Below are 27,937 nucleotides of genomic sequence, written 5' to 3' on the forward strand. Positions count from 1 at the left end.
CTCTGAGACTTTTATATTTCTTGGAGAGTTACTCTCTTTTCTGGATTGATTTTTTGGAAGTCAGTTGAACCATAACTTTTCTTCACTATATTCAGTGTCTTTTTCTGTTTACTCTTATTTCTAGTCCCAGGTGCTAGAGCTGGGCTTTGCACTCATGGAGAATGGTTGGTCCCTGCTTGGTTCTGCCTCAACTTTTCAGGTTCCTGATGCTGGCTTTCACTTTCTCTGGTGTGTCTATATTCACAGAACTGACAGGTTTCAGGCCTCCATCCATCATTGGGTGCTGTGGTTTTGAAGGCCTTCTGGAAGATCTCAGTTTGTGGGCTATGAATTTTTGTCACCCCTAGGTTATCTCAACCTAGGTTATTCCACTGATTTATTGGTTAGAGCATTGCAAGTTTTCAAATTGTGTAAATTTTCTTTAGCTGAACATTCCCATTTTCATGAATACTGAGTACAGTAGATTTCAGCATCCTGGGAGTATCTCTGGGCCATCCTAGAAATCTTCCAGCCTATTTTATCAGAACTTCTGCTGGTGATTCTGCTGTGCTAGATGAATGAGTTTATTGTGGTTTCTCTTTGGAATTATTGTCATTATTTAGTCTAATTGTTACCATATATCTTTGGGGGAATCCATGTATGAGAGCTGAGTTCCTCTGCACTCATCTACACAGCCATCTTAACAAAAAGTCTTTTCTTATCTCTTCCTTCTGTTCCCCCCTTTCCCTTCCTCTTGGCTTAACTTCCTTTTACAATTTAATATGTCAGCTATAAGTAATCCTTGTCCTAAACTGACAGAAAGACTGAGAATGAGAATGAAATACATCTTTCTTTACTTTTCCCTTCCTCTCACAGTAATAATGTCTGAGACCCTTGTAGGGTTTGAGGGAAACAGAAATATATGATTCCTGGCACTAAGATGAAATACACTTCTCAATGGGTTTCTTATTTATAAGCAGAATTAGTACAAAGTTCTTAAATTTTAAAAAGTAGTTTGTAAACAGAGCATTAATAAGGAAGACAAATGCTTACAAAAAATGAATTCCTATCTTGGTATCTTTTAACCCCATAATAAAGTCAAAGTTTTGGAATTTTTTTGAAAGATGAGCATGAAAGATTTTCATACCAATCTCTGCTACATTCATCCAAATGCTGCATATAGTAATCTGATAGACTCTAGAACTGTGGGAATTAAAACTAAACTATTTGGTTAGGACTAAAGACTGTGTCAGTGACAGCAGAGAATAGAGTAGAATCATATACTATTAGCAAGTGCTATCTGTGGTTAAAATAAAACAACAATAACAACAGGAAAAAACCAATAAATAAACAAATCAATAATGGAAGGAAAATTTGAATAGGAGTTAGAATAATTGGTTCAAGACTTGGCTTTATAACTCTTCTGATGTGACCTAAATTATATTTAATCTCCCTGGACCAGTTGGTATTTTTTCTTGTAAACTATATCTAATAATAACTGTTCCCAGAGTAGTTGCATCAAATGTGATAATGAATGATGAACACTTTGTAAACTTTCTTCTTGTTGTTTTGTTAATTTGTGTATAAAATGTAATTGTTCGTGTACATTATTTATATAGTGGTATTTATATACTAGTATTTATATACTGCTTTAAAATTTGCAAAGTTCTATGCATTTTGTCTCATTTGATCTTCACAACCTTGTGAGGCAGAGAAAACAAGGCTGAGAAAATTGTTAAGTGACTTACCCAGGCTTATGTAACAAGTGAGTGTGTGGGGTGGGATTTGAGTTATCTTGAGTCCAGGTCCAGCATTCTTACCCCCTTACCCAACATTTTAGGGCATCTTTATAGAAAAATAATATAGTAGAAAAATAATGGATTTGAACTAACTGAACCTGAAGGTCCTTTCCAGTGATAATATTGTATGATTCTTGGCTTTGAGTCCCAGAAGGTTCAGCCAAAGGGAGAATCAAGATTATGAATTGAAAGGATGAAGAGGGCCTCCTCAGAGAAGAATCTGGGGTTGAAGCCAGTTTCTGACAAAAAGCAAGCAGGGGAATCCTTATGTAGTGGAAAGAGACTGGTTTAAATTCAGCAGACCTGGTTTTCAATTCTGGCTCTTATCCTAGCTGGTAACTGTGGACCAATTGCTTACATTTTCTGACCTTTAATTTCCTCAAGCATTAAATAAATAGGCGTAAGTACTTTATATATCTGAGCCTGTCCAAGTTTCTTCATTTGTAACATGAAGATGATAATACTTATATTATCTACCTCATAAAATTGTTGTGAGGAAGAGATTTATAAACCATAAAGTGCTAGAAGTGTGAATTATTATGTATTATTATGTATCTATCAATCACTAAACATTTGTTGAGTGCTCAACATGTATCAGTCTGTAAATAGAAGTGCTGGAAGTAAAAAGAAAGACAAAAACATGAAAATAATCCCCTTTTTTCATGGAGTTTATATACTTTTGGGATAGGTGACATACAAATAAATAAGTGCATACCACAGAGGTATATATATGCAAAGTAGAAACAAGATAATCAAAAAGAAAAACTTAAATAATCAAGAAAATTGGGAAAAGTAGAAGGCGGTGTTTGACTGCCTGACAAAAACAATTCAAATATCAAGAAGCAACAATCAGAATTACCCATGATCTGGCAGCTTCTACAATAAAGGATCAGAAGACCTGGAATACCATATTTCAAAAGGCAAAGGACCTAGGGTTATAACCAAGAATTAATTACCCAGTGAGACTCAGCATCAACTTTCAAGAAAAGCTATGGAGCTTCAATGAAGTAAGAGACTTTCAATCATTTCTGTTGAAAAGAATAGAACTAAACAGAAAATTTAATCTACAAACACAGACTTAAAAACATAGAAAGATAAATAGGGAGAAAATATATATTATTTAAAGGTTAAACTGTTTACATCTCTAGATGGGAAAATAATATTTGTAACTCCTGAGAATGTATCTGTCACTGGGGCAGACAGAGGATGTGTTTGTAAATGGACTCTGATGTGATAACAGCAAAGAAAAAGACATTAAGGGGTGGGAAAAGGTCTATACTGGAAAAAGAAGAAAGGGGAGGTATAATGGGACAATTAGTTCACATGGAGAGGGGCGAAAGACTAATTACAATCAAGGAAAAGAAGAGATGAGGCTGAGCATTGTCTGACGCTTGATCTCATCAATCTTGGCTCTAACAGGGAATAACTTAATCATTCAATTGGATATAGAAATTTATCTAAACCTTTAATGAAGTACTAAGAGAAAGAGGAAAGAAAAAGGAGGGACAGAATAGAAGGGAGGGCAGAAACACTAGGGGAAAAGTTCAGAGAAGGGGGGAACTAAATAGCAGCATGGATTAAAAAACAGAATATTACAATATGTTGTTTACAAGAAGATGGTGCTTGAAATGAGTCTTTTTTTTTTCTTTTGCTGAGTTAAGTGAGTTGCCCAGGGTCACATAGCTAGGAAGTGTTGCATGTTTGAGACCAGATTTTAACTCAGGTCTGTCTGACTTCAGAGCTGGTGCTCTATCCATTGGGACACTTAGTTGGTCCCTTGAAATGAGTCTTGAAGGAAGTCAAGGAAATCAAAGGTAGGAGCAGAGAGGGAGAGAATGCATGGGAGACTGCCAGGGCAAAGGTATGGAGTTGGGACATAGTGTAGACAAGGATCAAGGATGAAGGTCAGTGTTACAGCATCATAGAATAAGAATGGAAAGGCAGGAAGGAATGAATTTGTGAAGATCTTTAAAGTCCCAAAGAAGAGTAATTTGGAAGTAGCAGGGAGTTAGTGGAATAATTGAATAGAAACATGACACATTCATACCTGTACTTCAGGAAGATGAATTTGACAGATGAATGGAGGATGATGGACTGGAATGGGGAGACTAGAGACAAGAAGTTCAACCAAGAGATTATTGCAATAGTCCAGTTTCATATAAGATGTTGCAAAAGTAAAATTTACACACTTTGATAATAGATTGGATATGAAGAAATGAAAAAATGAGAAGTCACACAAGACACTTAGGTCTTGATACTGGGTATCTAGGAGAAGAGTGGTTCCTTCCACAGTAATGGAGATGTTCAGAAAAGAAGATAATTTGAGAGAAAGATAATGAATTCATTTTTGAACATGCTAAAATATCTATTAGATATCCATTTGGAAATGTGAGACTAGAGATGAGGAGAAAAATTAGGATTGGATAAATTGATTAAATTATCCGCATAGAGATGATAAGTGAAACTATGTCTTCACTGATAAGATCACCAAACAAGAGAATAAAAAGTAAAAAGAGAAGATGATCCAGGAAAGAATCTTGAGTGACATAATTAATAGGCATTACCTGAATAAAAGAAGAACCGGGATGTTAGAAAGAGAACCAGAAGAAAGCAGTTTCATAAAAAAAAGAGGTTGATTGACAGTGCCAGAGTCTATATAGAGGTCAAGAATGACAAGGATTGAGAAAATTACAGGTTTGATGTGTGTGAGATCATTGGTGACTTTGGATAAAGCAATTTTATTTGAAGTTGGAGGCAGAAGGCAAACTATAGAGTTTGGAATAGACTAAGGAGAGAAAAAGTGACGGTACCACTTATAGTCATATTTCTCAAGGACTATAGCCATTTAAAGGGAGAAGAGACATAAAGTAATAACTAGTAGAGATGAATGGATCAAGTGAGGATTTTTTTAACAACAGGGTAGACATGAGAGTGTTTGTAGGCAGCAGGGAAGTAGTCAATAGAGAAGAAACATTGAAGATTAATGAGGCAATAGAAAGGATTGAAGGAGAAATATACTGGAGAAAGTAAGATGGAATGGAATCGATTTGGTAAAGAGAAGAGACATCTTTTTATTTGAGATAAAGGCTACAGCAGTAGAAGACATCTGAGTGATGTGACATAAAGAGGGAGACAAGGGAAGTCACAGTGAATGGCCTTAATTTTCCTTCGTAAAATAAGAAAGAGGCAAGACATTCTACTAAGATGATGGGAGAAGGGGATACTATAGGAGGTCAGAGGATAAAAAAAGTTTGGAGGAATCATTTTGGTAAGTAGAATAATAGCTCTATTAGTAATGTATAAAATGGTTGCCTTGCTGCAGTGATGGTTCATTTGAGATCATATTGTTGTACCAAGATACATAAAGACGAGTTGAAAAATATTAATTTTTAATTGGAAAATTTATTAAAGTCGACTGGCCCACAGGATTCGCATCCAAAGCCCTTGGTGCTGAACAAAAGGACGTAGGGCTTTTTATAGAGTTGGACAGAAATTAGCAAACAGGCTAGCTTGCTTCCTTAATCTGACATATTTGCCACTGTTTGTTAAGAGAATACATAAAGACAGGGGCAGGCAGACAAGTCTTGCATGAGATTTCCCCTATTAATGTTATATAGGAGAGAAGGAGACAAGGATGCAAAAGGAATTTGGGATTGGATTCATTTTAAATTCTCAAACCCAGTTTACCTGAGGAGTTGGAACTATGGTTGTAACAATATAACATAAATTCATTGTGGATCCAGTCAGCATAGTTTTAAGACGTTCCCCAGTTCCATTCAACAGTGCATAACTAGAAATGAAAGGCAGTGAATGGTGGAAGTGATCCAGAGTGGAAGTTTGATAAGGAATGATTGGTGATATCAAGACCAAAAGTCATGCTCTGTGTGAGGAGTAAGTTGGGGGAAATGATTAAATTGAGGAGCTTGAAAGATAAGGTGCTTGATTATTAGTATGGATGAAATTCCCTAGTGTGAGAGGAAGTAGTTATTGGTCACATCCCCACTGGATGTTACATTCCTCATTGAAATCTGTTGTCATTTTGCCAGGCCATCAAAATTTTACCTTCACCCCCTCACCATCCTGTACAAGATCTTTTTCTATCATTCTGCCTTTTGGTAATCATTATATTATTGCTGATTTCATGAATGGGAAAATTGAGGACACTCAATATCATTGGTAAGCCAATGTGAGTTAAACAATAAGTTGTGGCTTTTAGGTGTCCAAAGCAGAAGTTTGAGAGCCTCTCCCTACTTCCTTTTCACCCTTGTGGATTCTCCTACTCAGGCTCTGCTTTGGTCCACACAAAGATCATATAATTCTTCTAAGCCTGTTGTCTCCTGTATGGTTAAGAAGCTTCCTTTCTTTTTCTCACTCTCTTCTCCTAAGAAATTGGGTCCATGGTTCCCCTTGCATGTTGTCAAATAATATTCAGTTTTCTATTCTGGAACTTTATTTTTAGCATAGTGTCTTGTGATGACCGCATATTTAAAATCAGCTGGAGTCAGGAATTCAAGTTAAGGGAAAAATCTTCAATCTTTATTGAAGTGAAGAGGTGAAAAAGGATTGTGATAGCAATATGGGCAGACAGGAAGCCAGCTAGCAGAGGGGGATTGGAGGTGAAGGGCCGTCACGATGGCAATGCGAGCAGCTGTGTCAAGACACCAGCCAGCAGTCTCTCCTTCCGCTTCCCTTCCCACCCCGCTGCCTCCACCCACCAAAAACGTCATTTCCTATACAACACATCAGGACTTGCACAAAGAGTGGGCAGGGGCCATTCTTTCTCCAAGCATATATATTAATAGAGTATGGTCCAATTATCATTTAGCCTCACGTGCTTGGGATCTCAGTGCATCAAGTCGAGCCTCAGCCCATTACATCTCCCGCTTTCTTTTATTTTAGAACACAGGTGGTCATGCCATCCCTGACTTCTCAGGGAGGTCAGAGCCCCCAAGGGGAGGTGATCACACACTCCCTGACTTCTCAGGAAAGGAGATGAAAACACCAAAGGGAAGTGGGGGTTGCTAGCGGGTTTCTGGGCTGAAGGGTCTTATTATGCACAAACCCATCAGCATGAGAGGTATTACACAAGTACATAGCAATAACGCAGAGGCTATTAGTGATGACTCTCCCCACAGTCAGTGCAGGCTTGATTTGGTGTAACAAACATGAATTATACACCCAAGTAACGGTATAACAAACAATATAAATCAACATTATGATGTAAAAGATTGCCAGAAGTCCTAGAAGGAGAGTATGTAAACAGCAGTCACACATATGCCTTCTTCAGCCGCCAAGAAATAGTCCAAAGCCAATCTATTGTCCATTGCTTCACATATCAGGGAATCCAATGATCCCCCCAAGTTTTTGAAGTCCTGCAAAAGTCTTTTTATGTGTTAGGGAATCCAATGATTCCAGCAGATTTTGAAGTCCTGTAACAGTCTTATCATTTCTCAGAAAATCCAATGATTCCTGAGGGCTTTCAAGTCTAATGTCTCAAAGAATCCAGTGATTCCTGAGGGTTTTCAAGTCCAACAATTTTCTATGTCCATGAGTCAAACGCCATAACTGCCACACTCTTTCAATGATGAGCACAATCAGCAACAGAACCACCCAATATTTCTTGGGTCTTCTCCTTCATTTCAAGGGTCTGCTCCATCTCTCTCTGAAGGACAAGGCGAATACAGCTTGTTGGCACCAATCTGATTCCTTCTCCACCTGTAGAGATACAAGCAAACCCTATTCCCCAAGCAGTTAACCTATCTGGTCCCTGCTTCACCAGGGACCACTTTCCCTTTCTGGAAAGGGAATTTCCCTTTCACCACTTTCTGGATCTCTCCACATCACCTGGCAATTATCTAAAGATAGTGGAGCTGCTCGCACTGGACATTGCCCTTCCGGTGGGTTATAAAACCTGTCTGCCGGAGTCAGTGCATCTTTGTCAAAAATCAAGAAGTTAATAGTATAAAGAGCTAGATTTAGTAGTTCTCTAGGGTAACCTGTGGCTCCCCCTTTCTTTTGTTTTTGGAGCAGCACCTTAGTATCTGTTTTTCCTCTCTACTATTGCCTATCCTTGAGGATTAAAGGGTATGCCAGTGGTGTGTAAAATCTTATACTTATACACAAAAGTGTGCAAAATGTTTAGAAGTATATGCAGGATCATTATCTGTTTTTATTGCTTGTGGCACACCCATAATTGCAAATGCTTGTATAAGGAATTCAGTGACATTCAGGCTGTCTCTTTTGCTGCTGGTATCACAAAAGTGAATCCTGAAAAGGTGTCTACCACAACATGGATAAAAGACAGACAACCGAAAGATTTATAATGGGTTGCATCCATTTGCCAGATTTCATTGGGTCTCAAACCACTAGGGTTCTCCCCTGGAGCAGAGTAGGAGCATGGAAAGGAAGGCAAGCTCTACAGCTTTTTACTATGCTCCTAGCTTCCTCTTTTGTTAACCCAAATTGTAAACGCAAAGCTCGAGCAGCCTGATGGTATTTAGAATGGGATTCCTGGGCCTCCTGAAATAAAGGCACATTGACTAACATAGTGGACTTCCAGGTCCTATTTTTGATGGGAATTCAAAGGCAGATAGCCTTTTAACTGTGTCTGACAGAGTGTAAGTAGTTAATAAATGTCTTCTGAGCTCTGTCTTTGTTTTCCTGTTTCTCAGTCTATGCTTTTGTCTCATTCATTCAATCCATCCATCCTTTCTTCCATCCATCTACATTAAACAGAGCTACACCCTATGTGACTTGTCTCAGGGTTTTTCTTTCTACTTTCTACTATTTTTATAAAGGCACGAAGATATAATTAAAAGTATTTCAGGTTGCATGTTACCAGGGTTGTGTCTGAAAAGTCCCTGCAACATGTCTTGGCTTGCCTTCAAGATTTTATTAAAAGTGTTCTTGCTTGTTTTTGTTTTGAAAAATGGCAGACGCCTGCATTATTTTTTAAAACTGCCTTATGTTCATTGACCTCCTCAGATTTCAAGTACTGAAGTATGTATAACAGGTGGTGCTGTGTTCCATGGCTTAAACCAGCCATTCAGCTTTTTCTTTGGCTTTATTCCCACTGAGCAATTTAGAGCTTACCACTGAAGAACACAAACATCAGACTGTGGAAAACAGGGCATTTTCAGAGAATTATGGTCAACTATCAGACCTCTGAGTAATTAACAGTGTATTCTAAAGGTGTGAAATTGGCTTCCAAGTTAGAAGAAGGGGAATTGGCTTCCTGCTTTGTGGAGAACACAGAAGTCACCCATAGAGAATGTGGATTTATACTCTGGTGAAAATTAATTCAGCAGTAGTGAGTATATCTGTGTTGGACAAATGGGATCATCACTCTCTTATATTTCCCTTGACCCTTGTGGGGGAGGGGAGACAGTACTACTCATTCTCAGTCACTCTCTTGGCTCCTTCTTTCTGGCTTCCTTTCAAATCTGCCTTGGAAAAGCAATGAGAAGGGAACAGGCCAAGGTCCTACCTCCCAAGGCCAAACAACTCATCATAATCTCCCCTGACAAAAATAGCTCACCATTTGCTGAAAAAGAAAGTCTAAATTTCTGCATCTACCCATGGAAGCTGGGTTTTTTGTTTGTTTGTTTTTAATAAATGAATCAATGATTATAAAATTTCTCCTCCTCTGTGCTCCCCAACTACTGCCTGTCTATGCTACTATTTGTGAACAAACACATGTAATTTAGCAATGCAGGGATTCACCATGTTTATCATACTTAGAAGACAGAAATAAATAGAGAAAGTAAATAAACTCTTAGGAAATGGAGATTTGGAAAACGTTCTCCTGAGAAGAGAGAGGGGCTAAGAACTCATCAACTCTACTCTCAGCAGCACAGAAGGTTCCAGGAACCTAGCTTTGTATTGTTTTTACACATTTCAATCATGCAATTCCTATGCTGTAGCTAAGCTCTGAGTGTCTCATGCTTAGTGCTCTCCCCACATAATTGTCTAAAGGAGTCGTCTCAGTCCCCTAATACAGTGGCTAGGCTCAGAGGATGCTTTTAGTACTTTGCTGTAGGAATTACATTCTTGGTCTTTGGCTGCATATTTGTTCCTGAACCCCACCTTTCCCACAGCCTCAATTACCCTATCATCCCTTAAAATAGGAAGGGCTAGATTATTCATCAAAATCTGGTCTTATCAGACTCCTTGAGGTCTAGGAGGAGAATATTGAGGGATTTTCACCTTGATCCATCATCTTTATCTCCTTACAGTTTTAATGGGTGCTATGTAAACAATGCCATCCTGCTAAAACAGTCTTATGTATTTTTTTTTTTTGATCCTTGCAGGATTAAAGAAAATTCTTCTAAACTGAAAAACCGTTCTGGGACAGACCTGTGGCAGTATTTTCAGCACCCGGTTCAAGAGTTCCAGCTGTGGAAAGCACTGACCCAAAAACTCTTGACTATCACTGACAACCTACCAGATCTCCCATCAATACATACCTTTTTGCCACAGATTGAGGTAAATAGGATAGTGTCATGAGAGGAAGATTGTACTAGGTTCCTTTAGTTTGTTTGGAAGGAAACATACACAAGGCTGCTCACTGAGAACTTTTCACTCCTTCAAGTACTCCTTGCTGTCTTCTTGGACATGGCTATCTGAGTTTGCATGATTTGTAAAGCACAAAGATCCACAGAGGGAGCTAGATGGTACACTGGATAGACCACTGGGCATGCAATTAAAGAATTCAACTCTTACCTCAGACAGATATAGATATGTGGCCTGAGGAAAAGGTACTTAGATTCTGTTTGCTTCAGATTCTCAACTGTAAAATCAGGATAATAATAGTAACTTCCTCCCAGCATTGTTGTAAGGATCTAACAAGACAATATTCTTACTAATTTTACTATGATTTGATGATGTCGCTCCTTTCTGGTAACCACTTACCTACTTTGGAAAAAGAGATATCTATAATACCACTTCACAGGATTTTTTTTTTTTGAGGCTCAAATGAAATCAATATAATGTATATAGAGAGTGCTTTGTAAATTTTAAACTACTTTACAAATATGCATCATTTATGAAGAGTAAAATAATCATTAAAATGTCTTAAGGTCTCTCCTAGTTCTTACATTCTATAGATGTGTTTTTTCATCATTTAAAATAAGAGATGATATCTTCAAAGTGTTAAAGCAATGACCAAATCTTCAAGGAAAAGAATTTTCATTAACCCAGATTTCAAATAGAGAGAATAATTTGTTTTATATATGTTTACACATGATTTGCTAATTGAATAAAGCAGTTCTATTAACCTTCACCCTCGGGGTAAACATATGTTTTTAAATATATATTGGCTTTGACTCAAACTTCAAATTGTTGCTGGATACATCAATTCCTTGCTGAAGACTAGAATGTGTGACCCTGGGCAAATGCTATAGCATATGCAATCCATAAAGCACGTTATATTGGGCAGAGCTGAAGAAGTTGATATCTTGTCTCATGATCACCTTCAAGGTCTCTTATTTGGATTTGTCATGCTAACAGATATGACTTTTAACATCATTCCGAAATCCTTTACGTACAAATTCATATGCTTCTTCTTTCTTTCTTTCCTAAACAGTTCAATGTCAGTCTCCACATGTTCAGCAAACTTGGGATTTAGAAGAATTATCTTACAGAATTTGAGCCCATTTTTGTACTGCTTCTGTTCATAACTTTTTTTTCTGTATTGTAATATAAAGATTTCAAAGTGGTAAACAAGGATGGGCAGCCTTTATTGAAGTAAATCCTCAGGAACTTATCCATTAGTTCTCTAAATTTTCCACCTGGGACAAAGGTTGATGACAGAGACTTAAAGAAAGGTCATGTAAGCTGACCAAGTTAGCTGTACAAAACAAAATATTAAACCACTAAATTGATTAAGTGATAAAAATTACCCCAAAACAAGAAGTGGGTGAAAGCAAGCACTGCAAGCACTGAGAGTTAGTTAATGAATATTAACCTCTTCACCTCCAAGGAGGAATTTTCTGCCATTTTTGAACATGGATTGTATGATGAAGGAGAGGGAACATGTAAAGAAGAAATATGCAATAGGATGACCAAGAAGTCTGTAAACTTCATCATCCCCAGCCAATTGGGGTAACAAGAGAGGGACCTTGAACTTCAGTATAAGAAATAAAAAGGTTTATTCTCTGTCTATAATCATGAATATTCCCAGGGATTGCTTCTAGGTGGGTTGTCTATTTCTTGCAAGAACCATAACTAAACCAACTTATTTCATATAGTCTTGAGTCCTTTTTATCTTTGTAGCATATTTCTAATAGTGAGGACAGAAGAAATCTACACGTCCCATTAGATCCAATGATTGAATATGCCATCAATCACTGTCCTTGTCCTCACGACAGCAAATAGTAAGCAGTATCATTTCACAAATATCTACTCCAGTTAGTTTCCATTAGTTAGTGGATAGAGTTCCAGGCTGAGAGTCAGAAGATTTAAATCTTATTTCAAATATTTACAAGCTCTGTAACCCTATTGTAATTATTTAACTTTTCTCAGCCCCAGTTTCCTCATCTTTAAGATAGGGATGCCTGTAGTTCCTACCTCCTAAAGTTGTTTTGTGAAACTCATGTGAAATAATACATACAATCTTTGCATGTTTTAAAAGTGCAATGTAAATGCCAGCTACACTTTTGATTACAATAGAATAACCCTATGATTATAAGCATAAAACTCCTTACTGGTAGAACGGGTACTACATGCCTGGGGTGGGGAGTGAAGGTGACCCAGGGATGGACTCTGAAGGTTGGGAGAAGAAAAACATTCCTCTTCCTTTGAGATATGACACGTGTAGTTCCAGATACGCCAGAGAAAAACCTGGAAAAGAAAAATGGAAAAGATTTTGGTAAGAAGCAGACTGGTTAGAATAGTAGTATTAAGCTCAAACACATATCCCTCCCTGAATATTCACTTTTAAAAACACGTATTATTATCTGTGTTCTATTGTGTTTTCAATTATTTTGTTGAATATTTTCAAATTATATTTTAATCTGCTTTGGGCTGCACTCAGAAATGTAATCCCTATAGACCATGTAGGGCTGAGTGTTTGACATCTATAAACAAATCCCTGTTTCTAGGTTTTCTCTCTAGAGACTTCAGGCATCTTCTCCTTGGGTGAAATTAGGGCCTTCTTTTTTCTTAGGTTAGCTGAGCTATCTCAGTCCCAATGGAAGAGCTCATCTTTGAAGGCACACAGTCTAGAGTCATTCTCCTCTCCACCAGTGAGGAGTCTTATGTTGCTGATCCAGGCTTGGATCACATTTAGGAATCACATTAGGACAGTGCTTCTTTGAAGGATTTTGCTACATCTAGGAGAAAAAAATATAGAAAAAAAAAAAAAGCAGCTTGGGTGACAAGTGGTTGCTAAGAAATATACTTGGCATAAAAATCTGGCATGAAAAACCATATTAAAATAATGTTGAGAGCTTTTTGAAAGTCATAAGTACCCAAATTCCTCTTCTTATACCAAGTTTCAGTTTCTGTGAGATCTCTGTGCTTCTGGAAACTTACACTAACTAGTTCCTCAATGAGATAAATAATTATTGTTAACGGATTTCTTTTTTTAAAAAATTTTGTACCTTTAAATTTGATAATGGTTAATCAGAGATTTGTCCTTCAGGCAGCATTGGCTGAAAGTTCACGCCTAAAGGAGCAACTGATCATGTTAAAACTGAAGAAGGATTTGCTGATAAGCATCTTTGGTGAGGAAAGGGCAGAGACTTTCTTAGAAGAGGTGATCAATATTATCAGGGAGAGAGACCTGCTGCATAACAATCTCCTGCAAAGAAATAGCAAATTGCAAGTGAGTATTACTTCCCACTTATGACTCAGTTCCAGTCCAGTAATAAATTCCTTGATCATGTGCAAATTCAAGGATACAGTGAGCCAAGAAGTCTGAGAACCTCAGAATTTGAAAGAAACTTAGAGGTCCAACCCTTAGCAAGAATATCCTTTTTTAAGTATCTTTGACAGGACTCACCTCTACTATTTCTCTAAAGTCCTTTAAAATCCCTCTTCCCTGCTTCCCATTTTCCTCCAAGTCCCAGCTAAAGTCTCATTTTGTACAGGAAGCCTTTCCTAGTTCCTCTTAGTTTTATTTGATTCTCTCAGTTGATTGTTTTTCAATTTATCTTGTAGTTTCTTTGGTTGTAGCATATTGTTGCTCACATTTTACTTCTTTGAGAGCAAAGCCTATCTTTTCCCTTTCTTTGTATTACTGACAATTAACACAGTGCCTGGCTCATAGTGGCTACTTAATAAATGTTTACTGCCTGATTGTTGTTGTGAACTTTTGGTAACAAATGCAACAAATTCTATTTTTTTCTATTTTAACTCTGAGATAAATCTGCTTTTCTTATTAGGGACCTACTATGTACAAGGCATTTTTCTAGACACTGGGATTACAAAAATGAAAACTGAAAAAAAAAAAAAAGCAGCTTGGGTGACAAGTGGTTGCTAAGAAATATACTTGGCATAAAAATCTGGCATGAAAAACCATATTAAAATAATGTTGAGAGCTTTTTGAAAGTCATAAGTACCCAAATTCCTCTTCTTATACCAAGTTTCAGTTTCTGTGAGATCTCTGTGCTTCTGGAAACTTACACTAACTAGTTCCTCAATGAGATAAATAATTATTGTTAACGGATTTCTTTTTTTAAAAAATTTTGTACCTTTAAATTTGATAATGGTTAATCAGAGATTTGTCCTTCAGGCAGCATTGGCTGAAAGTTCACGCCTAAAGGAGCAACTGATCATGTTAAAACTGAAGAAGGATTTGCTGATAAGCATCTTTGGTGAGGAAAGGGCAGAGACTTTCTTAGAAGAGGTGATCAATATTATCAGGGAGAGAGACCTGCTGCATAACAATCTCCTGCAAAGAAATAGCAAATTGCAAGTGAGTATTACTTCCCACTTATGACTCAGTTCCAGTCCAGTAATAAATTCCTTGATCATGTGCAAATTCAAGGATACAGTGAGCCAAGAAGTCTGAGAACCTCAGAATTTGAAAGAAACTTAGAGGTCCAACCCTTAGCAAGAATATCCTTTTTTAAGTATCTTTGACAGGACTCACCTCTACTATTTCTCTAAAGTCCTTTAAAATCCCTCTTCCCTGCTTCCCATTTTCCTCCAAGTCCCAGCTAAAGTCTCATTTTGTACAGGAAGCCTTTCCTAGTTCCTCTTAGTTTTATTTGATTCTCTCAGTTGATTGTTTTTCAATTTATCTTGTAGTTTCTTTGGTTGTAGCATATTGTTGCTCACATTTTACTTCTTTGAGAGCAAAGCCTATCTTTTCCCTTTCTTTGTATTACTGACAATTAACACAGTGCCTGGCTCATAGTGGCTACTTAATAAATGTTTACTGCCTGATTGTTGTTGTGAACTTTTGGTAACAAATGCAACAAATTCTATTTTTTTCTATTTTAACTCTGAGATAAATCTGCTTTTCTTATTAGGGACCTACTATGTACAAGGCATTTTTCTAGACACTGGGATTACAAAAATGAAAACTGAAAAAAAAAAAAAATTTAGTCTGCTCTCAAAAGCTTATATACTACCAAAGGAAACATATAAAGAAATACGCATAATACGTGAAAGATAACCATATCAGAATAAGTGTGCTCCCTTTTCTCCATGATAATACATTAAATATTTGAAGAAGTCGTGCCCTTCCTTATTGACCATTGCATGGATTTTGTTAGAGTTCAGATGAAGAAATGGCTTGATTTTCATGGTGTATGTCACTGTCTCTCTAGAGTGCAATATCTCAGCACAATGACTTTGATACTGCATTTGAACCACTGCAGAAGAGGTTAGCAGATCTCCACATCAGAGCAGAAGCAGAGAAGGAGTTTCAGCAAGACCTTCCTAGTAAGCAGGCTCACCTCCAGCGCTTGCAGGTAAGTGGGATAATGTAGGCATATGTCTTAGGCAAGGATCCAGTAACACTTAGTAAAATCACTGTGAGCTTTGAATAAGAGGCTGCAGATCATCCATCCAAACTGTAGTTAATCCTTAGAAAGGGAAGGAGAAAAAGGGAGGGACTAAGGGAGAGACAGAGAGAACACTCTAGGAGTAAAAATTCCCTCCAACCACAGAAATCAGCAACTAATTTAGCCTTAAGAAAATTAATCTGGAACACTCAGAGAGTATGACTTGCTCAGGGTCATATAATTGAGAAGAAACCCAGATTTTTCTAACTCAAAAACTTGCCCATTTGTGCATGACATCTTTCTTAGTATCACAAAAATGCTCTTTGTTAAGACAAGCATCAAGATTTATTTTGTTCCTTTTTTTTTTTTAAATCCAGTGGATAATTTCTATGGTTTTTAAAATATCCAAACAACAAAAAGATGTTAAGCCTTTCTAATAAGGAAGAGTCATGACTTTCATTTTAAATAAGAAGAAAATAAATTAAGAACCTGTCAGAACAGGCCCAGCCCAGTGATTGTTAATTTAAAAGGGCTTTTCTGGTTGAAGAATGAAGGCTGCTTCATAATTAAGATTATTGCTATTAGAATCAATTTCAGAAACAAGTAGATTTTACTTGTAGAAAATAAGTTATTATTCTCCGTGTAAAAAGGGAACATTACGATTTTGTGGGTTTTCTCAATTACTTGATATTATATATATGATTTTTCACCACAGACATTTATATCAAACTTATTTCCTGAAACTTAGTTATCCCTCAAATTGTCTCTTATTCTTTAAGGAACTTTATTTCTAGATGTTTCTAGATTCACAGAGCTTACAGGTCAAATATTCCAACCCATCCAGAAGAAATTTACACCTTCTCCCAAAGATAATTATCCAGTCTCCCATTGAAGGTTTTTTACTGTTGGAGAGCTCATTATCTTAGGAGGCAGATCACCCTACTTTTAGATAGTTCTTATTATTGGAGAGTTTTCCTAGGGCAACATTTCCCTTTCTGTAACTTCCTCTCATTGGATCTAGTTCTACCCTCTAGGAACACAAAGTCTAATCCTTCTTCTTCAAGCTAGTCCTTCAATTGCTTAATGTTCTCTTCTCATCATATTCTCCTTTTCCAAGCTAACATTCTCCAGTTCTTTTAGCTGATTCTCTATGACAAGATGAGTGGTATAATACCTCAGATATCCACTAATTGTGTGATCCTAAACAAGTCACTTAATCTTTGTCTGACTCAATTTCCTTAACTATAAAATGGGGATAATAATAATCTTTACCTCCCATGTATCTGGCAAATAGTGGGTACTTAAAAATACTTATTTTCTTACTTCTCATCATCCTGGTCTGGACATACTTCAGTTAGTTTATCAGTGTTTCTTAATATGTAATAACTACAACTGTGCATTGCCTGGAGGTTTAGTTTGATCATCCTGGAAAATGTAGCCTAGAATTATAACCTTCCTTGTGATAACTCTACTTCTGTTATGCTACCTGAGATCCTGAACTCTTGAATCAAGACCTTGAATTAAAATTCTTCAAAGCATTTGATGGCTTCTTTAATTTGATCTAGATGACAGCCCATTCATGCCTTCTCATTCGATTTGACTCTTGTTCATGCCTTAGCTCTTCTCCCTTATCCTATATTTATACAGTTGATTCTTTGAATCCAAAGCCAAGACTTAACTTTTATCCCTGTTGATTTCATTTTATTGTATCTGGCTCACTCATCTAAGCCTTTCCAGATATTTAGGACCTCTCCCCCCAGAACTCTTTCATATTCTGAAAACAAAAAAACAAAATAGAACATTTTTCATACTTGAAATATTTCTGTCTTGGAAAGCCCCTCCCTTCAAATAAACTACTCCAATCCTAAATGTTAATCTCTTCCACATAATGATGTTTGATTCTGCCAAACAAATGGACTCTCTGCTTTCCATTGTAGCAAATCCAGGAAGACTTGCAAGAACTTTACGTTCAGATTGAAAACCTGAAACCCTTAGTTCAGGCTAATCCCAGCCATCAGCATAAAATCAATCAACTTCTATCTGATTATCAGACCCTGAAAAGATCTTTGGAGGTAAGTTATCAAACATCAGGAAAAGTAGAAACTTACATATACTTTATATTTTGCAAGATGCTTTGAATCCTTGAGAAAACCCTGTGAGATAGTGTAAGCATTATTATCCTGATTTTACAGATGAGAAAACTCAAGGTTACAAAGGTTAACTCAAGTAATAAATATTTATTAAGTACCTATTTATGTGCCAGTCACTGTACTAAACACTTGGGATATAATGAAAAATAAAAATAGGCCCTGCTGTCAATCTAAGATCACATAGCTAATAAGTTATAGAATTCTATCTTGAACCCAGGTCTTATGCCTTCAAATACAGTATTGTTTTGGCAGACCAGTGATGAAGGATGTACTCATTACCCAATAATAGAAAAGAACAAATGCTTGTTAATTGGAAATTTTTAACTTTAAAATACATTTTAAAAACCAGTAGTGGGAATGAATTTTTAGTGATTATATTTAATGATAATTTCTTCTTGTGTTTAATGACACGTCAAAACTTTGAGTTGAAACCATGAACTAGAACAAAACTGTATGTCTTTGCATGCAATTTCATTTAATTCATTTATTAGTGATGAAATAAAGACCAAAAGAGGTACTCAGTTCCAAAATTTATCCTTTAGCTTCAATCTTCTTTTGATATCAGATTCCTTCCAACTCTAAATTACACATGTTCTCTGTTAACTAAGCCAAACTGAGATTTACTAATAATAATAATAATAACAAAGATAACTATAACATATTTCTATAGCACTTTATAGTTTACAATGTGCTTTTCTCCTGTAAAGAAATTAACAGGGAAAATAGTTGATAAAACTGTATTATCTCTACTTTGTGAATGAAGAAATTGAGGCTCAAAAAGTGAAATGTATCTTCTTCCAAGGACACATAATTAGTGTGGCAGAGCTGAGACTTGAACCCACATCTCCTGATGCTAAATTTTGTGCTGTTTCTCTTATACCATGCTGACTTTCATGAATTCATGCCTTAGGTATTACTAGTCACTCTAGGTTCACTGGTGGAGTCCATCTGTTATAGGCTAATTGCTCTAGATTCTGTGTAGAGATACAAAGGAAAGAAAAGACCTTATTCTAACCTTTATGAAAATTAAGATATTTAGCACAATATTGAACACTTCACATATGCTTTCAGATTGCTTTCAGGTAGGAATTGCTTTGTTTAGTGGATTTGTGTGTGTGTGTGTGTGTGTGTGTGTATATGTATATATATATATATATAATTTTTAGGTGGCACATAGTAGATGCTTGATAAATATTTTTGGTTGAATGATATAGGAGATATGAAACTATTATTGTGAAGAAAATGCTTTATAACTTTTAAACTATTATAGAAATGTTATCATTATTATTTAATAACTTAAGTTTGAGAAATAAGTAGTACAATTAATATATTATAAACTCTTCAATAAGCATCTATTAAACATATGTAAGACTAGATACAAAGACAAGAAAGGCATACACACACACACACACACACATACACATACACACACACACACACACACACACACACATGTTACAGGGGCCACCTACTAGTGGCTGCTGAGGATCTAATTCTGAGCAGCAGAATAGATTGTGTCATGTGAGTGGATGATAACAATACAAGGAGACTGAGAGGCAGGTGTATTCTCTGACTTCCTCCTCTTCCCTCTGATTAATTTCATTCCCAATTAACAAGCAACATAAGTGTGTTATGATTCACAGCTGTGGGGGCTTCAGAGAACCAACCAGCCCCTTCCAGTCCCTTTTAACCCTTTATAGGCTTTTCAGATTTCATACTTAGGTGTGGTCCTCAATAAATAAATAAATATATGTATGTGTGTGTGTATATATATGCATATTATGTGACAATTAACTTTTATACCAAATTGAGGAAAATAACTTCAAAGAAGAGGGTCAAGCAAAACATTATGAGATATTTTAGTAAGACTGAATCCCAGGGAGTGCCCATGAGAATACTACATACATCCATACAAACATACATATATTGAGAAGAGAGCATTTAAATTGGGCCTTGAGGGAGAAATTTCAGTAGACAGAGATGGAATTGAAGAAAGGAATCATCTGGTACTTGCATGCTCAACCATAGAGCAAATTAGAAAGCAGAGCTAGAATATCTCTCTTTTGTTTTCTTTATTACCTTTTTATATTCATAAAAGAGCTATTTGTTCAAGCTTGGTGCAAAGATACAAAGTGCCCTTCTGGTTTTGTAGATAACTATGGAACAAAGCCAGAAGCATGTTCAGGAACACTGGACCTTCAACCATAAACTGTGGGAACTCCAGCAATGGATTGGGATCGCCAAACAAAAGCTGGAATCCTACCAAGGGAATGAAGGCCAGTGGAAGGTGAATGGCCAATCTGTAGAAGATATTGAGGTAAGCAGACTTTCTTCTTAGAAATGGTTTTTCACTTGCTAAAAAGCCAAGCTGCAGAGGATTAAAACATAGCTTTGAAAGAAACAGTTCTGGATACAAGAGAGCTAACTCTTGATCTAGGTAGAGCATCAAGTGGAAGCTACTTGTGTTCACAGAGGGTTTTCTTTATAACATTTTTGGATTTTGAACTAGATTTGAATAACATAATACTATGGGTGAAGTAAATGAGGATTAGCCTAGGATTTCACAGATAAATGGGCAGAACTAAAGTCTGATTTATGTTCACTATGTAAATTAACATTCCAAATTTCTCTTTCTAAATGAAGTTGCTTGTCTTCTAACCAGCTAAAGCAATTATGTTTCTCTTTGAATAAAGTGGAATCTTAGAATGTTAGGGTAGAAAGAACTTTAGAATATAAAATATGAGGCCATAGATTCAGGGAATATTACTACTGGAAAGGAAATTTAAATCTAGAACATTAGGGTTAGAAGAAATCTTACGATATTATGTTAGAATATGGAACATAATATGATATAGAAGAAAGGACCCAAAGAATGTCAAGCACAGTGTGTTAGAGCTGAAAGAGACAATAGAGTGGAACAATAGAACATAAAATGTAAATATCAAAAAGAAATGGGATTTTTTTTGGTCTAGTATTCTCAAAAAAGTAGGAAAAAATTAAGAGGACATTTTCTGTTTAGAAAATGTTTTTTTTTATTCTAGTAAGAATCTCTTTAAAAATCAGCAAAAGAATATTGTAAAGGATAATTTTTCTAATTTAACAATATCAGTACCAGAAATATTTTACCTTCTTTTATCTTCAAGGTCTTTGGCAGTTTTCCCCCCTGTCCCCTCCTCCCGGCCCCCAGCCCTTACCTATCATAAAGGTGTAATTATTCCCTTTGCTCATATTGTTTCTGTTCTGTTCCTTTTGGCTGCTTTTCCATGTCCTTCTTTTTTTAGCTCTTCAGTAGAAGAGAAGTCTGTTACAATAGAACCTTAGAATTATGGGCTGGAAAGACTGGGAGGAAGCTGGGAAATAATCTGTTCTACCTTCTTCATTTTGCAGATGAGGAAACGTTGGTACAGAAAGAGAAATGAGCTGTCCAAGGTTAGATAGTGAACTAGTGATATAGCTAGGATTAGAATATAGCTCTCTTGTCTCCCTATTCTGAACTTTTTCTACTGCACTATCCATCTCATTTGTTGCACAGAACCCAGTTCCTTGGTATTCTCAAATGACTAGTACATTTTTTAAAATTCCATTTTGAGGGGGAAAATAAAAAAGGGCAACAAATGGAGATTATGAAATACTCATTTAAAATTAGCAAGCACCCCCAAAAGGAAAGTAGGACTCAGTAGATAGGCATACTGATGTATGTTCTCAATATCTTTAGTCCTACATGGTGAGTGAGCCTTGATTCTCTGAAGTACGTCATGGGACCATAGGATGTGAGATTGGGGGTGGGGAGGATCTTCATATTCTCAAGTCTAGTTCTCATTTGTGAAGCCTAACTATTGTTTCATATCAAAGAATAAAAAGCTCTTCTGTGGAACTTCAGAGTTTATCATAGGTTTTCATATCTACTGTATTTCATTTGGTCCTCACACTTCCTTTTGAGAGAGTCCTTACTTAAAATATCATCCTCATTTTAGAGATGAGGAAATCCAGAGAACTTCAGTGAATTGCCAGAGATATAGTAGATGTGATTAAAAAATTACTGAACCAAAATTTGTAGCAGAGATAGGACTTAGAATTGGGAAAACAGGGATTAATTTCACTGTTTTTTGTTTGTTTTTTGGGTGAGGCAATTGGGGTTAAGCTACTTGCTCAGCCTCATACAACTAGGAAGTGGTAACTGTCTAGGGCAGATTTGAACTCAGGTCCTCTTGATTTCAGGGTTGGTGCTCTATCCACTGCGCTACCTAACTGCCCCTCACTGTGCTTTTCAAACATGGTGTTTATGGGGGGAGGAAGGGAGGTGGAAGGAGAAATTAGATGTTTTTTATGTCAGAAACTTTTATTTTATTTTATTCTTCAGTAGAAAAAATACTCAATATAGAGTCCAAGGGCCTGGTTCAGATCCTTCTTCTGACCCTATTTATGTGGCCTTAACTTTTCTAGCTCTCAGTTAACTCTCATAAAGAATGGGGACTGGGAGATGGACTAGTAGCCTTTGAGGTTCCTTCCAATTTGACATCTAAGATTCTAAAGTCATCAATGAAAACATCCACATATCCAAATAAGAATAAATGTGATTTTTTATGATTACCAAAATTCCATAATTACTGTCCTCTCTTCCAGTTATTAATTTTAAAATGATAACAAAATTGGTCCCCTTCTGGACTCTTTTCTTTTTAAAAAATATTGATATGCTTACTTTTTATATCATCCACATTTCCCAACATATTCTTTTCTCTCTACCACCCCCTCATCTCAGAATATGCCTTATGACAAAAAAAAAAATTTCAAGGAAAAAGAATTAATTTAGCAAAACCAACAGCTATATCGATCAAGTCTGACATATGCAATGTTTATTTGCCACCAATTTTGCAAAGAAAGGGAGGGAGAAAAAATTTGTATCCCTTCTAGCCATTATAATTTCATAGCATTTAGTTTCTATTGTCTTATTTTTCTTTTTTTTTTTTTGTTGTAGTCACTACATATATTATTTTCCTGGTTCTGCTCACTATTTTGCATGTCTGTATCTTTTCATACTTCTTTGTATTCATCACATTAAATTTTTTTACATAACAGCATAAAAATAACACATTAATAGCACAATAGTATTCCATCATATTCCATCACAATTTGTTTAGCCATTTCTCAATCAATCATGCTACTTTCCCTCCACCCTCAAAAACCTTCTTTAGTGGATCCCTGTTGACTCTATAATAAATTACAAAATAATTTTTCTAGACTATGAGTTTCTTGAGAGTGGTGATTGTGTTTTGCATTTTTTTCACCCACAACACTTAGCATAGTACCCAGCACACAATAGATGCTTACTGACTGATAGACTTATTTCAAATCTACATAGTCTGACTCCTACTATTTTTATACTATATGTTATGTTATATTATTCCCTTTAGTCACTGTTCTTTATTCCATCTTGGAGGAATAAGTATTGCTTCATTCCAACCTCTACCTTATGTCCTTGACTTCATCCCTTCCCATTTTGTTGAAGAACTTGCCCTTTCTAATATCTTCTCCCTTTATCCAGTCTTCAGTCTTCCCCTGTCTTCTGGCTCTTTACCTGCCACATACAGATATAGTCAGATTTCCATCATACTTGAAAAAAATCTTTTATGTGACCCTGATATCACTTCAAGCTATAATCCTATATTTCCTCTCCTATTCATAGTCAAACTCTAGAAAAGTTCATCTATAATTATTTCTACTTTGTCCTTATAATCAGGTTCTTGACCATACTACTCCCATAATTTATAGAAACTGCTCTCTCTGAGGTTACTAACAGTTTTTAGTTTCCAAGTCTAATAGTCTTTTCTCAGACCTCATTTTTTTGGGTAAATTTTCACTGTTTATGTTTAATCCCATATGTGTGGATGTACTATTATGGCTTTGTCCTTGGCCCTCTTTTTTCTTTGTTTTATTATTATTTATTTATGTAAACAATAATATCTTATTTTTGTTTTATTATTGTTGAAAATTTTCATGAGTTTGATTGTCATCTTAATGAAGATAACTCCAAATCTATATATCTATCCTTCATCTCTCCTCAGAGCTTCAGTCTATTCTCATACATCAATAATTGCCTTCTGAACACTTCCAAATGAACTCAAGATGTCAAAAACAGAATTCATCATCTTGGCCAACCCACCTCTCTTCCAAACATTCCATTTTTCTTAAAGGTAGCACTATTCTTCCTTTCCCTCATGTTCATAATCTTGGCTATCATCCTCATCTTTTCACTCTTATTCATCATTTATATCTAATCAGTTGTTTACATCAATGTCTGTCTAATAGAGACCTTAAATCAATGGAAAAGATGCCCTGCTAAAATTGCTTGCCCTCTTAAAGAGGTAAGGTTATTTGGTTCTAGCACCAAATCTCACTTCCTACCCCCAAATCTAATGAATGACTGGAAGGTATCTTAATTGTAGACTATGAATCTTGACAATGAGCCACTCATCTTTCAGAGGCTGGTGGCTGAATTCCCTGATAAAGAGGTACAATTGCACTTGACTGAAGGTCATGGTCAACTGGTTATGGAGACATCATCTCTTGAGGGAGCAGCTCTTGTCCAAGGGGAATTAAAGGAACTGAAGGAGTCTTGGAAGGCTCTGAAGTTACTTGAGGAAACATTGATGAGGTAAACAGATATTTAAGACCTTTTTCTTTTCATTTTCAAATGTTGCTTGTGATCCAGTATTAAAAAGACAGATAAAGCTGCCGAAAATCAGTCTTCTATCATGCTAGTCCATAAAAGTGATGGCAGAAATATTTTGAAGTGTTTTGAAAACTGTTCACATTATATGTAAATGGCACGTGTATGAAGATGCTCAGGACCACCTTTGTTGGAAATTCATTACTTTTGGTTAGAATTCTGAATCTCTTATTATAGAGCCTTGCATATAGAATTTTCTTCATTGGATCCTTGATTTTATTAATATGAGTATTCTAGTACTATAGATGTTTTATCTGATCCTTCTCGGTAATATGCTGTAGCCTACTTATATACTTTTATTATACATCTTTCTATCACCCTTTGGTCTCCTGAAGTTTCCTTTAAGACTATGGTATCTCATTATTAATTGTCAATCAGTATTAACAGGAGAATATTGATATTCAAAAAGATGAAATTTTTGTGTCAAGGAACATGGGAGGATCACTGAAAAGATGGTCTAGTTTCCAAATGAGATCCTGTCCACCATCTTATTCTGATTCATGTCTGGATCCACCTAGTGTTTTGTTCTTTAGCAATGCCTTTCCAGATATGCAAATTAATGAACAGCTCACTGGACAGTCTATCTAGCTACATATGGCAGTCTGGACAACATGCCAATAAAATTTTCATGACCTCAGTAGAATAAATTCAATTAATATTTCCTGATTCAATGTCTTTTTGTAAAGTTCTATAATAGATATGTATACTTAAAGAACATGGCAACTTTCAGTATATCCAAATACTTTATAGCAATGAGCCATGTTTTCCAAAAGGGATTCTGACAACAGCTATTTATTTATTTTCATGTATTTGTTTTTAATGACAGTTAAGTTTATTTTGCATTTAATGATTTTAATGACAGTTAAGTTTATTTTGCATTTAATGATTGAAGATAGCTTCAGGTGTCACAAGCTTTCTGAGAATACTCTTCCTTTTTGCTGATGTCCTGGTGTCAAGGTGGCTATCTAATATCAGTCTTTTAGATAATATTCACAATGTCTATGGTCTTAATTTTTACTGGTGTAGTGGATAGAACTTTGATCTATGTCTGAATCCCAACTCTTCCACTTAAAACTTTTGTTATTAGACAAATGTTTCATATTTCTTGACTTCAATTTCCTCTTTATAAAATTACAAGATTAGAATAGGTGATCTCTAAGGTTCTTTTCAGCTTTCTCACAAAAGTATATAACTATCAGTCATTTTTCTTACTTTATGAGAAATATTCCCAAAAATGTTATTTGTCAACCTAATTTTTACAAATCAAATTGTAGTTTAAACTTAGTAGGAGAGTTTGCTATTTAAAGAAATTATATTGTGATTCCTTTGCTGAAGCAAAGAATTCCTTTGGTATAATGCCTATCATTGCCAAATTTATCTTTTAGACATTGAAAAATCTGAATTTTCAGTCACTGAATCTGCTTAATGAAAAGTACATCATTATCACATCCTCTGAAACATATAGTAAATACCTAACTATAAGCTGAGTTCTATCAGTAAACTCCTGGTTCTTTGATCCCACGTAAAGGCAAGAGTACTATGCTGAATCCCAGGAAACCAAATGCGAATTCCCATTTTCCCACTGCCTTAATGTGATCATCTAAAGTTTTATTTAGGAAGTATCAGATCATTGATTTGAATCCTGCAGAGTCTTCTGATTCCAAATCCATTCCTCTTTCCATTATACCATAGCTGCTCTAAAGGGTATCTGGTTGTTTTTTCCACAGCCAGAAGTGGAGACTGAGCATCAGTATTTCTCAAATGACTAAGTCATGGTGATCAAAATCGATGGTTTGGTAAGACAACCATTGGCTTCCAAAATGTTTTCTTCCTGCTTTCAGTATGGGGCAGGGTGTCCCTTTTAGGAATATTTTGCAATATTCAAAATATAGAGACAAGAAGGATATAGGCATTAAAGGGACAGAAATGTTTTCCCATGACCTCTCAATGTAACTGTGTTTCATTCTCCTCCTCTTTATGTCTTCCATCATTATCATCAGTCAACATTTGTTGCATGCCTTGAGGGTCATGGGATTGTACCACTGGCTTCAAAGATGTTTATAGGAACTATCAAAGATATAAAATGTCTGGGGAAGGCTTGCTACCCAGCACTGTGTCTTGGCTTTCCAAAGATTTTTGTGAAATATTGTCCCTTGTCTGTCTTTTTGTTGATGCATGAACCATGTAACAGAGGAATATGTCTTGAGAATCCCTCTGAAAGTATAAGTCATCAGAAACACATCAATGTCATAATATTTATTGTGTTGCTTTGTGTCTGACAGCTTCATCAGGAAGTGGCAGCTAAAAAACAAGGAATCAGATCCAAGGAAGAAATTGATTATTCCCAACAATATTCCAAAGCATGAGTTTCTTATAAATTCTGTGGATTCTGTTCCTAGGCACCAGGGTAAGGTGAGTAAGGATTTTGGGTGGATTCTCCAAAGAGGAGAATCATCATTGAAAAAGTGACTGAAGACTCCTGAGTCAAGTATCTTTGAATGTCAACTCCATTCACTCCCCAATTCCCACTCCCATTTTTTCATTTTCTAGAAAAACATACAAGGATTCCATAAGGAAACTTGGGGTTCCCTTCTCATATGCTGATAAAATAAAGGTCATTTACATGAACTTCCTTCTCTCATTCCCTACATCTCAAAACCTAGTCTCTGATGAAAAGATCATCTTTCTTCCCAAGGCCAACTCTTCTTCATGTATCTTCGATCTCATACTTCTTGTTTTCTCCAGCAAAGTGTCCCAACAATCACCTCTTCTTTCTAATATTCAGTCTTTTCCCAGCTAAAGATTTCTTCTCTATTAACTGTTAAGAAGCCCAAGCCTCCTTTATCACTAAAAGACCTTCAATGGATCCTTCTCTTCCCTCAATCTATCACACTGAATCTTTTCTAATTTACATCCCAACTATCATTGTATGTCCCGACACTTTACATGAGCTGTTTTCCATGATTGATATGTTCTCCTTCCCTTCCCTTGGCCTCTTAAAATCCTCAGTTGCATTAAAAATTCAGTTCAACTGTTTGGTTCTGCACACATATATTGTATCTAGGATATACTATAACATATTTAACATGTATAAGACTGCTTGCCATCTAGGGGAGAGGGTGAAGGCAGGGAAGGGAAAAGTCAGAACAGAAGTGAGTGCAAGGGATAATGCTGTAAAAAATTACCTGGCATGGGTTCTATCAATAAAAAGTTACAATTAAAAAAAAAATTCAGTTCAAATGCCATTTTCCCCATGAACTTATGCCCTCACCCAAAAAAAAAATCTTCAAGAAAAAGCCATTTACATGTTTGCCTCTACTTTTCTATTAT

The 27,937-nt window shown here is 36.0% G+C and overlaps 1 protein-coding gene across 1 annotated transcript in view; it reads left to right on the forward strand.

Moving 5' to 3' along the window:
* Positions 1 to 27,937, forward strand: part of SYNE3 (spectrin repeat containing nuclear envelope family member 3) — a 206,549-nt gene that overhangs the window by 124,869 nt on the left and 53,743 nt on the right. The window contains exons 12-18 of the mRNA XM_051978431.1: positions 10,088 to 10,262; positions 13,420 to 13,602; positions 15,554 to 15,697; positions 17,668 to 17,802; positions 20,033 to 20,197; positions 24,360 to 24,532; positions 26,890 to 27,019. Of these exons, the coding sequence (XP_051834391.1) occupies positions 10,088 to 10,262; positions 13,420 to 13,602; positions 15,554 to 15,697; positions 17,668 to 17,802; positions 20,033 to 20,197; positions 24,360 to 24,532; positions 26,890 to 27,019 (1,105 nt within the window). The remainder of the gene's footprint in view (positions 1 to 10,087; positions 10,263 to 13,419; positions 13,603 to 15,553; positions 15,698 to 17,667; positions 17,803 to 20,032; positions 20,198 to 24,359; positions 24,533 to 26,889; positions 27,020 to 27,937) is intronic.

Source organism: Antechinus flavipes, chromosome 2 (assembly GCF_016432865.1).
Source record: "Antechinus flavipes isolate AdamAnt ecotype Samford, QLD, Australia chromosome 2, AdamAnt_v2, whole genome shotgun sequence".
NCBI lineage: Eukaryota > Metazoa > Chordata > Mammalia > Dasyuromorphia > Dasyuridae > Antechinus > Antechinus flavipes.